This window comes from Filicampus tigris, chromosome 3 (assembly GCF_054856515.1).
Source record: "Filicampus tigris isolate MCC_2025a chromosome 3, RoL_Ftig_1.0, whole genome shotgun sequence".
Taxonomy (NCBI): Eukaryota; Metazoa; Chordata; class Actinopteri; order Syngnathiformes; family Syngnathidae; genus Filicampus; species Filicampus tigris.
In genome coordinates, this window is record NC_141219.1 from 20,844,270 (window position 1) to 20,862,154 (window position 17,885).

The 17,885-nt window shown below is 41.6% G+C and overlaps 2 protein-coding genes across 4 annotated transcripts; one reads left to right on the top strand and one right to left on the bottom strand.

Moving 5' to 3' along the window:
- The first annotated feature begins 263 nt into the window (after positions 1–263).
- On the top strand, positions 264–9,570 carry hdc (histidine decarboxylase). Of its 3 annotated transcripts, none has more exons than XM_086024833.1 (12): positions 264–353; positions 3,403–3,575; positions 3,664–3,777; positions 5,387–5,509; positions 5,579–5,716; positions 5,789–5,932; positions 6,145–6,211; positions 6,316–6,478; positions 6,594–6,684; positions 6,754–6,852; positions 7,078–7,179; positions 8,737–9,570. In XM_086024833.1, exons 1-12 carry the CDS (start codon positions 335–337, stop codon positions 9,478–9,480), a joined length of 1,977 nt encoding a protein of 658 aa, XP_085880959.1. In that variant the 5' UTR covers positions 264–334; the 3' UTR covers positions 9,481–9,570. The 3 variants fall into 3 exon arrangements, with proteins under 3 accessions (XP_085880959.1, XP_085880957.1, XP_085880960.1); XM_086024831.1 differs by lacking the exon at positions 264–353 and adding an exon at positions 3,277–3,348; XM_086024834.1 differs by lacking the exon at positions 264–353 and adding an exon at positions 3,277–3,348 and having other exon boundaries at positions 3,403–3,560.
- A 1,799-nt stretch (positions 9,571–11,369) lies between these two features.
- Positions 11,370–17,882, bottom strand: LOC147150233 (long-chain fatty acid transport protein 2-like). The gene is made up of 10 exons (XM_086024836.1): positions 17,408–17,882; positions 15,642–15,851; positions 15,390–15,548; positions 14,187–14,311; positions 13,906–14,100; positions 13,735–13,825; positions 13,455–13,653; positions 12,648–12,745; positions 12,236–12,366; positions 11,370–11,684 (listed from the first exon to the last, which is right to left on the bottom strand). The coding sequence occupies exons 1-10, from the start codon at positions 17,880–17,882 to the stop codon at positions 11,511–11,513; spliced, it is 1,857 nt and encodes a 618-aa protein (XP_085880962.1). The 3' UTR covers positions 11,370–11,510.
- Between the last annotated feature and the right edge of the window lie 3 nt (positions 17,883–17,885).

Consider the following 17,885-nt stretch of genomic DNA (forward strand, 5'->3'; position numbering starts at 1 on the left):
GAAGCCCATTTTTTCCCATCCATGTAATTGTCTAGTTTCGCTTGATGAGCTTGTGTCGCAGAGTCTTCATGTTTAACTACATGTTCAATAACAACCTTCTGCATGTTGGGCGGATAAACATCTGTGAGGGTCAAAATAGGTTGTGCCTTTTTTGAGGGGGGTTGTTCAGATGATGTTGGGTCAACATCTGGAATGTGATCATGTGGGGAGAGACGCAGACGCAGACGGAGGCTCAATTTGCCCTGCGTGGGATTGCTGATGACGACACGCGCTACTACTATGGCTTTTTGCTATCAAGGGACTGGGGGACAGTAAGCCTTCTGAGCTGGAGAAGATGGTGAACCTCCTTGGCGGTGAGGAACCTAATTTTCATTTTATTGAACTGTTTCTCCGCCACATGCCACCACATGTTTGGACTGCACTTGCCAACACGACGATCACCGAACCCCGTGCTCTAGCGGAGGAGGCGGAACGCTTCTTCCTAGCTACCCAGCAGCTACACCCCGCCAGACAATGGGGCACGGGTGAGCAAGGGTTCTGCTACCACTGACAGCTGTGACACCCAGGGCATGTGCTCTTTTCATGCCTGATTTGGTACTAAGACAAAGAGGTGCCGCTCCCCTTGCAGTTTTGGTGCCGCGGGAAATGCATAAACCTGCGCCCAATGGCAGCCACGGGCACAGGTGTGAAAACCGGCTATTATTTGTCAGAGACACCCTTTCCGGCCTGAAGTTCCTCTGTGACACTAGTGCTACGCGGACTGTACTACCTGCCACGGCAAGCGACGCTGCCGGCGGGACACACGGCCCACCCCATGGCCCACCCACCCTTCTCTTCCGCAAACGACACCCCCATCCACTCTTATGGCACGAGGGCTGTGGACTTGTGTTTGTTTGGACTTGTGCCCTGTCGGCGCCTTCTGCCTCCCGCCTGGAAGTCAACACTTCCAGTTGCCCCTCTCCGTACCCGCCGTGGTCGGGTTGTCGTTCCACATAGGCTGGAGGACTTTGACTATGGGTTAATTCTGGGGGGGGCTGTGTAGTGTTTGCTGGCATTATTCCCCTACGGAACTAAATGTTGAGGGATGTGTTGGGGGATTAGTTCTCATGAGGGTTACAACTTCCATTTAGTTATCTTCTTCCTGTTTTTCGTATAGTGATGTTCAGGAAAGTCTTCTGTGACACACCTTCTGTGTCTCCTTTCTTTCGGCACCACAGTACACTATTTTCTATAGCTGAATTGATACAGTCAAATTGTGTTTTTACCATATTGCTTTAATTACTTTACTTTTAATAGAATATTAGATTTTGGCCACTTTACCTTACTCATGCATTTTAACATCTTTTAGGATTATCTTTATATTTCATTATGTAGGTTACACTCACATACACTCCGCTTACAAGTCTGACTGGTTAACTGAATGGCACATTTGAATAACGTTATGAGTTGCCGAACAGAACGTTGTTAAAAAATGCCGTTCCTTTATTAGCGTGGATGAGACCGGCGAGAAACAACAAGGGAAATGTTGGGTTTTGGTTGGTTGATAGTGGTATTTTGTCGAATTTTATTTTATTTATTTATTTTATCAGTTTGTCGCAGTAGGTAGTTGTAAACACTAACGGAAGCCCCTTTGAAATTGGTTGCTAGCCAATCGCAGGGCACAGAGAGACAAAAAAACATCCGCACACACAATCACACCTAGGGGCAATTTAGAGTGTCCAATCAACTTGCCATGCATGTTTTTGGAATGTGGGAGGAAACCGGAGTACCCGGAGAAAACCCACGCAGGCACGGGGAGAACCTGCAAACTCCACACAGGGAGGCCGGAGCCGGGATCGAACCCGCGATCTCTGAACTGTGAGGCCGACGTGCTTTGATGCATTTTTATTCTTTATAAAACATTTATGTCTGAATATTGGGGGACTTGGAACGAATTAGGGCATTTACGGAGATTTATGGAAAACGCGTCTCTACTTTCCAGAACCCATTTTTTATTTGCTTTTCTGTCAGGACATTATCATGGTCATCAAAGGGGTGGGTATAGTTCATTTGACAAACTAAATATTATTTTACTTAATTTATTCATAACTAATCAAATCAATTATTATTAATGAATTTACTATTTGTGATGTATGGCCTGCGATGGATTGGCAACCAATTCAGGGTGTTTCCCACCTACTGCCCGAAGACAGCTGGGATAGCCTCCAGCATACCCTTGTGAGGATAAGCGGTATAGATAATGGATGGATGCATTTGTATATTTATTATTAGCACTTGTCGTATTCATTGTTTTGAATGCAATTGTGGCTAGTCTGAAGTTCCAGTGAAGTTCATGTTTGCTTTTGGAGGTTTGATCCTCTTATATTTACCGCTCATTATAATTTGTCCTGTTGAATTTGGCTTGTCTTGTTTATTGACTAATATTTGCTTGAATGACAAGTTCTTATGTTTGCTTTTGGAGGTTTGATCCTCTTATATTTACCGCTCATTATAATTTGTCCTGTTGAATTTGGCTTGTCTTGTTTATTGACTAATATTTGCTTGAATGACAAGTTCTTGTGTAATTCCTGGAGTCATCTGCCTGCTGGAAACCTTTAGGCATGATTGGATCTCTTTGATCTCCATCTTAACTCTTTCACTGCCATTAAAAAATGTATTTGTCTTTTCACAGTCCAGCCATTCAATCCCAGGAACATATTTATATTTTTTTCAATTTTTTTTCAAACATTAGGGTAAAAGAAGGTCTGAAAATGTCCGGCAGTGAATGAGTTAAGGTCCATGTATTAGTGCACTCTTTTTTCTTTTCCTCACCAATAAGGCAATTTAGTGAATTAGTAGAATGACTAGGGCACATTATTAGAGGGACTGTAACATATTTTTGTGTTGAAATCTTAATATATAAGTTGCTTAATATGGTTGTTGTTGTTGTTTAATATTTAATATCACAGATTTTTACCAGTCATTGTTGGCTCTGCAATTTAACTGTAGGCTATTATTATCAGTTATTTTCACCTGCAATACACAATCCATTATGTTGTGTTAAATACAGAATACAGAGATCAACAAAATGAATGGATCAGTACAGCTGCTTCATAAAGATGGACTCGATAGAGGGTTAGGTTAACAATTTGTATAAAACTGGAGTCAGTGACTGACATCGTGACAGAACATTTCTTTGTTCTGTGTGTAATGCGTCACCAGTTTAGGGCGTGTTCCTGCCAAAAGTGGCTATATAGTTGTGAAGTGATAGCGACTATTCAACAAAGGCAGCTTCTCTGCAGCATCATAACAAACCATTCAAGAACCGCCCACTAAGAGAAATGCAGGCTGACGAATACAACCGCCGAGGTAATGACAAGTCGCACGTTGTCAATACAATCGCTAAATCTTTTCCTTGACTAGGTAAGGAGTTGGTGGACTACATCACAAAGTACTTGGGCTCCATCCGGGAGAGAAGGGTGATTCCAGATGTAAAGCCAGGCTACATGAGGGAACTTCTGCCAGACACGGCACCCACTGAGCCCGAAGACTGGGAGAGAATCTTTGGTGACATTGAAAAGGTTATCATGCCGGGAGTAAGTTTGGATGCTGTCATCAGGTCATCCATTTCACTCAGAATTCATGCATGTTATAAAACCAGGATTGTTTTGACACTTTGTGCAGGTGGTTCACTGGCAGAGTCCTCACATGCATGCCTACTACCCCAGTCTGACATCATGGCCCTCAATGCTTGGGGATATGCTGGCTGATGCCATCAACTGTGTTGGCTTCACATGGGTGAGGCACGAAAAAGAGAAAGAGGAAGAAAGACTCCTCGTTCTAGAATTGGAGGACAATTTAGCCACCAAACCAAAAATGTTTTAGGTTTTAAAACAGGTAGTAAACCATCATACAATTTGATTCGTCCAGCTCAACCGTCAACCATACACTTCGTACGCATTTTGTGAGATGCTTTATTTGTTATATTGTCACCTTCTTAAAATAATGGGCTACGACATATTTTGGCAAACAAATGCTTTTTTTTTGCCTTAAACATCTCATCAGGATGCTGGCCACCTCTCAGTTAACCTCACAGATCATTCAATTCGATCCCTGAAATGAAATAATTAATGAATATAATGATAAATAAATAATCAGTATTTCGTATTTTCTCAAAAAGTGGCAAAATGTCTTGTCTTGGTCAATTGTTGTAGGGTGATGACGATATAGGTTATGTTGCGTTTTGGCACAACGATATTACAGTAACGTACCTCAATAACATATTAAAAAAATATCAGTAATACATCTCTTTCAAGTAAATATTTATTTTTAAGGCTAGTTTAATTGTAGTATTAATTAATCTAGTAACAGGGTTGAAAATTAATACTAATGTCTTAATAATATTAATAGCATTATCAATATTAATGTTAATGTCTTTTTCTGCTAATATGGGTAACAAGCTTGCATTGGATTGAGTGGCACAGTCAATTACAGCCATGTAGCTTGAATCAGTCAATAAATGACCTGTAATTATGTAATGAAAGCTTAGGGGTAGAATGCCAGCCTTCTACTTCCGGTTTGGTGTCATGCGCAAAAATTAAACATTTGTTATGATGGCTTGAATCAAACAATGTCAGTTTCAATATATTCAAGGGTGCCACCTCTGTTTTAGTTGAGACAATTAATACGGGCACAGATTATTGTGAACTGCTAACAATGCTGATTTCTTGGTAAACAGGGAATGCACACAAAACCATGAATCAAGTTTGTTTTGTTATGTAAAAAAACGATTTATTAAACCAGCCTACAAAACAAAGTAAATGAGGTATTATGACAAAGTGACTAGATGGATAATACAGGGCATGAATCATGAAGTGAAAAGGGAAAACAACACAAGATGTGACGGCCGACATCAAAAGCAGCTCAAATTGCAAAATAGGGTAGATTTCCTACTACTGTAAAGTGTATCCCTCCCAGTTCACTAATGCATCAACCCTTTGTTCTGATAAGGCCGTGTGAATTAATTCCCTCAGAAGACGAGTGGCAGTTGGGATCTGAGTGGAAGAAAGCTTGGCTGACAACGAGTCCATTTGAAACATTGGCGCCGTTGTAGATTCTCCTGTGATCAAACGTCCATCCACACTACAGCCGCAGAAAGAAAATTAAACATAGAGGAGACTTAATTTAGGTTCTACCCACGGTCAGAGCAATTAGCTTGATGATGTCATTGATACAGAGCCATGTGGCTCACTTTTTTTTCTCTTCCTCTCAATGGTTAAGAAGGTTTCAGGGTTGGGTGTATGTTGAGGGACTCAATTTCATAGCATAATTACAGAAAATGGGAGAGAAAGTGTCTTTCAATTCTGTTAATGTGTTGCTGTTTTTTTAATTTGTTTTTTTCGCATAGGCCTCTAGCCCCGCGTGCACAGAGTTGGAAATGAATGTGATGGACTGGCTTTGCAAAGCTTTAGGGCTTCCCCGATTTTTCCTCCATTACCACAGTGAGAGCCTGGGAGGAGGAATAATACAGGTAGATGTACACATCTTTTCACATGGTGAGGCGTCACCGAGTGACAAGTTGTTTTGAATCTCCGAATAGAGCACCGTCAGTGAAAGCACACTCGTGGCTCTTCTGGCAGCCAGGAAAGACAAAATTCTGCAACTGCGGGCCGAGCTGGACCACGACATGGATGACTCTGTCCTCAATTCAACACTGGTGGCTTATGCTTCAGATCAGGTCAGTACTTGGACAGTAACGCCACTGGCCTAAGTAAAAATCCAATACAATGATGTTTTACTGTGTTCATAGGCGCATTCCTCAGTGGAAAAGGCGGGTCAGATCTCTCTGGTGAAGATCCGGTTCCTTCCCACGGATGAGAATCTGTCTCTGAGAGGAGAGATGTTGAAACAGGCGATCCAAGAGGACAGGAGCAGAGGACTGGTCCCTTTTCTGGTACTGTAGGATTTCTTTGGTAGTGCAATAGTTTGATAACAATGAATACAGACTTCAGACTGTATATTTTGAGTTATTGCCATTCTCATCTGCAATGGCGATGTCAACACTATAAGATGGTTGGAAACATTTGCTACTAAATTTAGGTCGACCTAATCGACTTGCACCATCATCATACATTCATGCTCACATTTATTCTATATTTTCCTCAGCTATGTGCCACTTTGGGATCCACAGGGGTTTGTGCCTTTGACACTCTCTCAGAATTGGGACCAGTGTGTACGTCTTCATATTCATCCTCCTGCATTCTTTAATAGTTATTTTTGTGGAGTCAAACATTACATGTACTACTTGCATTTTATTTTATTTGCAACATCATACAGGTGCAGAAGAGGGACTATGGCTCCATGTGGATGCTGCATATGCCGGGTCAGCCTATTTCTGTCCAGAGCTACGCTGGTCCCTTGAAGGCATTGAATTTGCAGACTCGTTTGTCTTCAACCCATCAAAATGGATGATGGTCCATTTCGACTGCACAGCTTTTTGGTGAATCTATGTCATCTGTAGTGCATTCATGATTATTTTTTAAAGATTCTTGCAACACACAATAGACTGTGAATTTTCATAACTAATCTTGAGTTTATTCCATGTTTGGGTCAAGGGTCAAGGACAAACTCAAACTCCAGCAGACGTTCAGTGTTGACCCCGTTTATCTCAGACACGAAAACTCACATGCAGCCACAGACTTCATGGTATGACCACTTCGTGAACAGTTACATTCAGGTCTCTGGATGCTCACTTGTCTGTTTTTGTCCGTACAGCACTGGCAGATTCCACTCAGTCGTCGTTTCCGCGCTCTCAAGCTGTGGTTCGTCATGCGTTCATTTGGACTGAAAAATCTCCAGGGACATATCAGACACGTATGCTGAAGTTAATGTTTTTCCACGTGATTTAGGAGTAATAGAATGGGCAAGATCAAATCAACCTTTTCTAACTGAACTCTGACTCACAAATGCTCTTGTGAATGAAAAATCCTACAAACATGCAAGTATCTTCTAGAAACAAATAAATATATACTGGCTAGGTGTCCAAATACTTTTGTCCAGACACTCAATCATTGAATGGCATACCTTTTTCCCTTTCAGGGTATTGAGATGGCAAAGCTTCTGGAGTCTCTGATAAGAAGTGACCCAAACTTTGAGGTTCCTGCAAAGAGGTACCTCGGCCTGGTTGTTTTCTGTCTCAAGGTAGGTAGCTCCGATTTGGGATTAAAGCAGTAATCCACATGTAACCAGTTGTATTCAGCGGCGTTGTGCTTCAGAGTAGTGACGACACACAGCAGGATTTCCTGTGTTAGTGTGTTTAATCGTCTCAGTCACAAACCTGACGACAACAGCACAAATCAAAATCCTCCCGTCAAATGTGGCGACACAGCGTGCCCCATACACAAATCATATGGCACAGCAATGCATCAAAACACTTAAACTTGTAAATGAAAACAACAAAAGTTTCTCCAGCTGCAAAGGTGTTTACCTCCCTATGGACTCCAACAGAAAAAGGGGAGAGTCAAAGGCGTGAGCACAATTTAAAAGAGGCACTGCCACATTAATTATTAAAGTAGTGGAACACGTTTTTTCTTCCCTTTGGTTATGGATGATAATAAAAGAATAAATAATAATAAAAGAACACGTCAGGTATGAATTCACAGATTTTGTGTCATTATAATGTAGTACAATAAGTACTTCCAAGTTTTTTTTCCTGTCCCCGTTACACACAACATGACTAGTTAAAGCAAAACTATGTCATGTCAGTTTTTGTTGATTATGGCGGCGCCATGTGGACGATAGCGGTAGTGTTTTGACAAAAGTCAACCACATTTCCAATGCTCGCCAGCGCGTAGTGTCATAAAATCCTGAGCTCTCGCTGGCCTGCAAGTTGGACTGAATTACATTTTTATTACCAGTGGGTGTGTGAAAGATGAATAGCGATGAGGTAATGAATCTAATTTTGTTCAAACAATACTTTTGTTTTTTTGTTTGTTTTGGGGCTTCTGCCATGACACCAGTAATAGCGCGTAAACGTTCAAATCGACTTCCGTCCTTATAGCGAAAGGAGGAAGTGCGTATATGCCGTAAAGCAATTCAGGACATTTATATATATTTTTGGGGTGCCAGGGTGGAGTCGCTGATAGTGTAGTGGTACACACGCCTGAGTTGTGTGCGGGCAGCGTGAGATCGGTTCCCGCTCAGTGACGGTGTCTGTCTATGCCTTGCGACTGGCTGTCGACCAGTTCAGGGTGTAGTCTGCCTTTCGCCCATAGTCAGCTGGGATAGGCTCCAGCACCTCCCCGCGACCCTGTACAGGATAAGCGGTGTGGAAGATGACACGTGAAGATGTGTGCCAGGGTTTCTCCCATCCTCCTCAAAGTTGCTTAGTGCCAGTAAAAACGATACAGACCACCCCCAACCCCCGCTGGGGCATGACAAAAGTCCCATTCGACTACTGTACTTATAAGTCAATGTTTCATCACGAGTTGTGAAAAGGATGAAAAATGTATTAAGGTCGAATTTTTGCCCAGTGCTGCCTTCATTTAAGCTCTCTGCGGAGCAACATGTTCTACTAAGGCTAATCATTGTTTGGATGTACAAACGTCCCAGGCACACCTTGTTCAAAGGTAGGTCACTGTGTTCTTTTTATCACCTGCAGGTGAAGGACAGCGTGATTATGATCAGAAACCTTGAACCGCTAGAGGGGTTCATTTTGTTAAACTATTTGCGGCCTTGCTGTTTTCATTTCTCTTGTAGAATGGTAATGCTTTAACCCAGGAGTTGCTGAGGAGGCTGACACATTCTGGAGCCATGTACCTCATTCCTGCAGACATTCACACCAAACGCATCATTCGATTCACGGTGACCTCACAGCACACCACAGCTGATGACATCCGCAGAGACTGGAGCATTATCTCCAAAATAGCTTCCAATCTCCTCGCTGAAACGCGGGCTCTTGATAGTTTGAAGACGTTAGAAGACAAGGTGAAAGGAGATGAAGACAACGGGGATGTCGGACCAGAGGAAACTGAGGAGACCCCCCCAACAATCGACAAGGCCCAGGTGGAGCTTTGGATTGACAAAGCTTGGAATCAGTCCAGGAGACCCATGCGCTCTCTGAGCTGCAGCAGTGAGCCTCTGCCATACAGTTATCTCGCTGCAAGAACCGGCTACGCCTTTGAAACGAAGCTGAGCCCTCAAGATGAAGTCGCCCATCCGACGTTAGCAGGCCTCACAGGAAAGCTGGCGGAGATGCCTTCAAATATTGCCGGAAAGCAAATCATGAAAAAGCTGACCAAGGTCAACAGTGTTCCGAGTTTCTGCAATCAGTGGGTGCATGGTGGTCACCACCAGATTTGTTGCTCTCTAAAAGTGTCTCGGGCTCCAAAACATTTGACCTGCACCTGTAGGAGAATAAATTGTATGCCGTCTTCGCCCATTAGCAACACACCTGTCTCTCCTACTCCCATGGAACCGACTCCTGCTCCCAGACTCCTGTAAATGTGGTTTAGTGAGTCAGGGAACTCATTCTCAAAGTGGGGAATGTGAAAGGATCGCTTAATTAAATGTTCAAACTGTGCATCAAAATAAAGTGGCTTCAACTTTTTTCTTGTTTTTTTAATCCAATAGAGTACATTTGTTAAGGTCATTTCTGTTGTATTTGACTTAAAAGTACAATATGCTTGCATTCAAACTTTTGGAACTCTTTTCAAACATTTATTAAAAAGGAAGTCTACCCCAAAATTTTCTGGACTAGAATATGTTCGATGCAGGCCCACTAGTCAAAATGCGGCATTCTGATTAATATTGTGTTTGTGGAATATCAGTTAAGCAGTAAAATCCACCCGTTGTCAGCCATCTCAGGGGGAGGCCATTTTGTCACTTCTGTGCAAAAGAGGCCAATCATGGCTCACCTGTTTTCTGAAGCTGAGCCATGATTGGTCGTTACCTGAGCCCTAAGCAACTGACTGTGATGTCATTTTCAATTGATAAAACGGCCCCCTAAAATGAACTAAAACGGCTGGATTTTACTAAACTCATATTCCACAAACACAATATCAATCAGAATGCCTTGTTTAGACTGGTAGAGGCACATAGAACATATTATTGTCAAAAATTTGGGGGGTTGATTTCCCCTTTAAGGTAAAATTTGCAGAGCTGGCCATTCCGCCTATGTGACGGACCAGTCCATCTATCCGCCTATAACGGACTCCATTTTGTAGGCGATAAACGAAACTTAAAAAAATAAACTGACTAAGCATAGTGGGAAGTGCATTTTTTTCCATCTACGTTTTACAGATCTGGCCATTCATCTTCGCTTTAGCCCGTCTATGAGTTTCCGTCTGAATTTCAGACCCGCCAGGTCAGTCCGAGTCAGCCAAATGGCGTCGAGAACGGACTTTATCGGCACCTCACACGCATGCTTGTAAATGTGACACACCACAGAGAAGAGAGTCATTAATGATCTTGGCAAATTTAAATGGTTAAATAATCACCAAATATATCAAATGAGGCTTCAAAATTGTGACCGTGTCTGTTGAATGTACTGAAACCGTGCCCCTCTCAACTCTTCTACCGTTGATAAAACACCATTTCTACAACCTGGAAAAACAGATGATACTTTATCTGCTGTTTCTTATATAACAACACATAACTATATGTTTGAGCTGTGAAAATATACCCGGTTAAAACCTCCAGTGGTAGGAATATATATTCCACTGTGTTGTCGCGGTGCTTTTATACACCAAAACAATGAGGCGCTCTAAAGTTGAAACGCTAGCGCAAAGCAACATACTAGCTATCAATTCAGACTTTTTTTTTTCCCCGCGCCCTTCTCTTCTCACGTGCGCACACTCACGCTTGACAGCGAGGCACTCTAAAGCAACCACGGCAGCGGACTATCCAAAAGGGAGATGCATTTTCGGGGTATAGGCCTCGCTAGCTATTGCACGTCACATTTGTGCTTAAAAATCAGGAAAGCTGAAATGGTAAAAAACAGTTTAACCACAATCAAGTACGACATAGTGCACAGTCTTTTCACATTTCCAGCGATTATCCTCAAATATGTCCAATGTATTTAGAAACACTTCTCGAATACACTTTCCGGGGTCTTTAACTTATGTGTAATGCATTTTAATTGAATCATTGCAATTTATGTGCAATGTTAATGTTCAAACTGTGCAAAATGTTACGTTGTCTTACAATTACATGAAATGTACTTTTTAGGAATAAAACCTGATCTGCCTTGGTCAAGATGGTGGTACTTAGCCAAGTATTTTTTTTAGGTGGCAATTAGTGTAAAACAAAAATTTGAGATCCTGGAGTTAGGGAATATTACACTGTGCATCAGTTTTGTTTGAAAGTCAGTTTTATCAAAAACAAACAAAGCATTTGATTTTAAAATGTTCATTGAGAAAAAAAACATCAGGAAATATTGCTCTTGTATGCTTGGCAATGTAAAAGATTCATTATCACTTTGTGGCTTACTCTATAGATTTCACAACTGTTTGAGTAGTGGAGATAAAAGTGATTCACAGTTTGATTTTTCCCTCTGCTATGGAGTTGAACGTCTCCTTAGTCATGGGGACGTAGCCTTGATTGTCCTCCAAAAAAAGCAAAGGATCCTGGATGACGTCAGGGTTGAAACCCTCCTCAGCCAGCTTCACTTTCATCTGCTTGAACGTCCCGGTCACCTGCAGTGCATTCTGCAAGAAAATAAATGTGGGGATGGGTTTGCAATATGAAACGCACCCAGAAATGCAATAAAGAAAAAATAAAGCAATAAAAAATGAAAACTTACAAAAGTTAAATATTCTCGTGATGCCCCCTGGTAGCAGTGCACGGACGTTTTTTTTGGGGGGGGGGGTATGGGGGAGGGGGAAGGGTACCCAGGTCGTGGACAAAGGACGGACTGGCAAAAAAGTGTAAAGTGCCCATCTATGATGATTTACCTACGTTCTTCTCAGTGAAGTACTTAATTAACTATGGAGGGAAACTATTCTGTGTGCAGTTTTTTTTTCACTGTGCCAATTTATCAAACCAGGTATTACATAAAGGTAAAAAAAACAAACTTCTGTATTTAAGTACATTTCAGAATGTAGACTTTTTTTTTTAAACTTTCACTGTACCTTCAGGAGTTGAATCAGTACTTTTATCACTCTTTTTACACTACACAAGTGTCTATACTTCTACTTAAGAAGAGTGTGAGTACTTCTGCCACCTCTGTATGTAATTGCATTGTCTGGACGTTCTTTACCTGAATGCGAACAAAGCGTGGTCTTGCGTAGCTAGGAAGGTAGCTTTTGACATGCTGATACACAGCTTTTCCATCAAAGTCCATATTTTCTTTCAGGGTCAGCGCTGCCATTCCAATTCTTCCCTCGTGTCCTAAAAATATAAGCTTATGTTCATAACAAAGTAACATATATGACATGAATAGTTGTATGTGTAACAAATGTGTTTCAAAGTGAATTTTCGTTTTTTTGTCTAGTCATGATTCCCAGTATTGCATGGTTCATGGCTACATTCATCAATAATTGAACAAAGGCTGAACTGAGGTTAAAGGGGCCATGGAGCACTAGAAGGACTTGATGAGAACAGAAAAATATTCACAGGGAAAAAAAGTGAAATCACCAGATGATTTAGCTGGTGACCTGATGTAATATTACCTGGCACTTTCACACCATAGACATTAACCTCTTCAATGCAGTCCACCATGAGCAAATGATCAGCTATCTCTGTGGTTGCGACATTTTCTCCTTTCCATCTGTGATTAATTGTAAAACAGGCACTGAACAACACTGTAGGGATCGCAGGGAGTAAGAAGATAATGTTGATTAGATTCATCACCATGAATCCTTCACAAAGCCACTGGAAACAGAATTGTCATTTAGTCCAACTACAGGCGAGCGAGAGCTCAGGATTTCACGACAGTATGGGCTGGCGCTCATGGGAAACGCGGTCGACTTCAGGCAAAACACTACCGCTTTCGTCCATATGGCGCCGCCATAATCAAGGAAAACCGAAAGTTCCCTGGATCCGCTTTAACTTTTTTTCCTCCTAAACTCATTAAAAGTGAAAGACCATCAAATCACCCCAAAAACAAAACACAACAAAATATACATTCACAGAAGTTAAACTATTTGTACTAATGAGGTGCAAAATACAAATTTTGTCCCCAAAGTGCGATGCGAACTGCACGCAGTGGCGTGTTTATCGACTGTATAAGATGGCGTCTGGGGCCCATGAAAGAAGGGGGAAAAAATAGCAGTCCAAAATTCCCCCAGACCCCTGATTTTGTAAATAGAATAGCTCGGGTGGGTCAGTCACACTGAGTGGCTTGTATGGAAGGAGGAAATTATAATTCGTCCATTTAGTGTGGGTCAGTCACACTGATAGACGAGGCTTAAAAGAATTCAAAATTGTATCTCAAGGAACCACTGTCCAAGACATCTAAGTTAATTTACTTCACTGACCTGAAAGTGTCTCCGATGCGGTCTTGAAAGAATACAAAACCCTCGTGGTCTATTCTGAGAAGATCACCGCTGTTAAAGTAGACGTCTCCCTTCACAAACACATCCCTCAGCTTCTTCTTCTCAGTCTGTTGCTTGTTCTTGGCGTAGCCTGAGAAGGGGGTTCTCACGCCAATCTTGGACACCAACAGACCAGTCTCTCCTTTGGTTGGAAGTGAAATGGTTTTAGAAAGGTACTGTATGTAGGTTGTGGGAAGGACTTTCTATTTTTCTAAGCATGGACCTCTGGGCACTTCAATGCAAAATCCTCTGGAGTCTCTGACTGGCTCCTCTTTCTCTGTGTCGTACCTTATGAGGGCGTAGGGGCACCCCATCTGAAAAAAAAAAAAAAAAAACAGGTAAAAAAACTAAGCATGTATTTCTGACTCTGATTTAAAAGTGATTCAAATCTTACTTTGTGGAGGAAATGCTCTTTGCCAATAGCTCCAATTTTGCCAACGTAGTTGACAAAGCCAACATTTCCTTCTGTGGCTCCGTAGCACTCGCAGATGCAAACATTCCCGAACCGTTGCAAAAAGTCGGCCCAGGTATCCGATCGTATCCCGTTTCCCATAGCTAGTCTGACTTTATGATCTTTGTCATTGTCTTTCTAGAGGGGAGGGAATGACACAGGAGTGTTGAAAAGACACGTAACATTCCGAACAATAACAATTAGCGTACATATACGAGTGTTACCTGTGGTGTGTTGCAGAGGTATCGCATAATCTCGCCTATGTACTGAATAACCGTAATATTGTACTTCCGGCAGTCGTTCCAGAAGTTTGATGCAGAGAATTTACGTTTTAATACAACAGTGATACCTGGAGATGAAGAAGTGCACGTTGAATTTACTTTGTACATACTGGCAAATCAAGTACGGATGTAAACCATAAGGAACTTTAGGACTTTGAAATACAAACAGTGAGGACCAGAGGCAAACTGCTTGTTGATTGAGGTGATAAACTTGTTTGTTTATCCTATAATAAACTCAGTGTCAATGTCAGAATGTTGCAGGTGTTTTGCTTGTTTGTTTTTGGGAAAAATCCGCCACAAAAACTTTGAGGTCAATTACTGACCATGCATGACGAAAAAGGAGACGCCCGCGTATTGTGCGAGGATTCAGGTAGGTGTCGATTTAAAGTTTTAAAATGTATTGGATTTAACAGAGGTAAACAAGGAATTGACAAAATTGAAGGTTGACTCTTAATAGCATGTTTATAGTTACGGGTGGATAGTATACTTTCTATCAAATTACCCTCAATTCATGGGAATTAAATAATTTTATCAGGTCACAAAAGACAGTGGAGGTCAAAGCATCTGTTTTTGGGCATGATGTGTTTTGTTTGCAAGAGAGGTGAAGGCATGCCAGTTGTGGCCCGCTCATAGAGTATGTGATGATGTCACAAGACACACACATGGAGGCAAAGGAGACAGGATATAAGAGGAGCGCAGGAAGACAATCTTCAATCTTGGCCAAGTGCTGAACCTGGTTGAGACTCCATTCTCAAGACCGTTACTTTTGAACTACTGCCAGCCCATTTTTTGAAATTGTTATGTTAGGTAAAAAATCAAATACGGCGAAACCGAAATCTGACCAGGCGCCGGGCTCAATATACATAGATGCATGTGGGCCTTTCTGATTTAGACAAATAATTAACCATAGTTTTTAGCCAACAATCCTACCCATAGAAATTTACTGGAAAATGTCATCCCTTAATATTATCAATATGGTACTTGTAACATTGCATGTACAGTTAATAAACATGTTATGCTCATGGCAATAGACTCAGAACAGATCATTTGAAATTCCATTGTTTCCCATGCGGGAAATAAAATGTGAAGAACAAAGAAGCATCCTGATACGGATTGAGATCAAACCTTTAAGGTTCTACTGTTTACCTTTTTCTATGGCTCCACACAATCCCATAAGAAAGCCAGAACTGTGGTAGAGAGGCAGATAGATGTAGATGACGTCATCCGAGCGTACGCCAGCAACTGACTGAAGAAAACTTGCCATCCATAACCTCTCGTGGTTAATGACCGCTGCCTTGGGAAGCCCTACATAATAACAAAGAAAATTAAGTAATATTTTCTACCAATTGGACAGTCACACAGGTTAGATGTGAACCTTGGACAGAATAAGGAATTGACCTGTGGTTCCTGAGGTGTAAATATAGAGGGCGGGGCTCTTGATGTTAATGTCGGCCCTCAGCTGAGGTGACAGAGGTTGGTCGGAGGCCTGGCGAATCTTCTCCGAGAGACACTCGACGCCGTCTGACTCATCGCCCTCGTCAAGGAAGAACACACGGACCCCCTGCTGCTTCAGGCTAAGCAGCACCTCCTCGACGGCCCCTCGTAGTTCTGAGACAATACAAGGTTATACAAGGCCAATATAACAATACAAGTAGGGTGACATTTATATGTGACCTTTGAATCTTGGCGCTGGTATTGAACTTGCATCTTAACTTGAATGTTGGGCCGACAATAGCTATTTCTTGGTTTAAAAAAACAGCAACAACGCAAATGAGACATACACTATAACTTGACTGTATATAAAATACAGTACAAAATCATTTTCTGTTCCCCCCATTGAATTTCAAATAATCAATGGACAAAATGCAGGAAAATTTACTTTACATTTTAGTTATCCTGAGACCAAATGTAACTATAGCGGTTGTAAAAGTGATTCCTAAATATTATTTAGAATATCAAATAGCTCTTGAGAACCCCCTAAAATATTTCTCTTGTCCCTCCCAACTCATGTGCAACTTCATATGAAATATAAGAAGTAAAATACATTTTAAATCAGCTTTTTCTCCCCTTTTTGGAGGGGGGTATGATTTGGTGGATGCATTTCTTGTAATTGTTTAAACTGTGTTTTATCTCAAACACTGTAAGTAGAACTAAATCTGCTCTGAAGTAGTCTCTCAAAACATACACATTACACAGTGGTGATACTACATTTTTAGCCATCTAGAACAGTGGTTGTCACACTTTGAGAATCATTGAGCTAGACTAGAAAATCAAAACAAAATACATGCCGGCCTGCCAATATCGAAAATCCATGCACCCCCATAGAAATGCATTGGGAAATTTGGTGGGGTAAAATAAAGGAATAAACAAATTGTAAACTCCAACAATTCTTGTGGTGGTTGCCTCCCTAATTAAAAACAAAAACAAAACCCAAAATAAATCCGGAGGTGGCGAACCGTAATTATGCGGGGATCCACTGTAGTAGAGGAACCATGATTATCATTTTCTTCAGAAAAAAAACTTTGAACAACTTTATTTTTTTGTTAATCAAGGGACCACTCAGTGTGGGTTTGGTCCACATGCGACTTGCCAGTTGATCGAGAGAATGAGGGGGGGAAATGAGTTACAGTACATGGATTAACAGAAATGACATCATCAAGGAGGAGAAGCAAAGTTAAATCCTCTCTTCTATGTTTACTTTCTCCCAAACCCCCCACCTCTACCCCCCGCCCCACCCCAGTAATTTCAGCCACAGTAGAAATTGTCACTCAAACCATTCATATGATCAGAAAACACTAATTACAGTCGTTCTTATCATTTACCATATTAGCTAACACATCTTGCATGCACTCTTGAGCAAAAACTCTTAACATCAGCTTTCATTTACAATCCCGTTACTGTAATTTGACTAATACTGAAATAACATTAAAACATGTCAAGTTATATTAAAATAAATATAGTTGATTTATTTATATTTATTTAGCAATAGAATTTGGGGGTTAATTGAGCATTTATTTCATGTGTCATGAAAACAGTTAATAAACTATGACTATCACAGCTATCATTGTTCGGATTATTTTGTTTTTTAAAATCACATCTAGAGTCACTTCTCCTGTATTGGTGCATGCTGGGACTTGTCGTCGGGACGAGTGGTTCCTGCTTACCAGCCGCAGCGAGCAGAACCTTGGCGTCACAACATGAGAAGCAGTGCAGCAGAGATTTGGAGCGAATGTTATAGTTGAGCAGAGCAGCGGTACATCCCAATTTGGCGAGGCCGAGCCACAACCACACGAAGAGCGGCTCGTTGCCCACAAACACGGCCGCCGTGTCCCCTGGCTTGAGTAGGCTCGACAGAGCTGCGGCCACACGGTTACTCTCTTGGTCGGCTTGTCTGTACGTGTAGCTGCTCTCCTCGAACACTAGAAACTTCTTGTTCGGCTGTTTGGACACCCTTTCCAGGAAACAGTCGAGAATGCTGTAAAAGGGTTTCTTCGTCGAAAATCTGACAAGCTGTCTGGCGATTTGAATGGCAGTGATTGCATAACGTAGATCGTGCAAAAAGTACGGCTTTCGCCAGTAAAGGAGCAACGGAACGATGGCTAAGCCTGCCAAAGCCGTGTAGAAAATATAGGCAAGCATGCT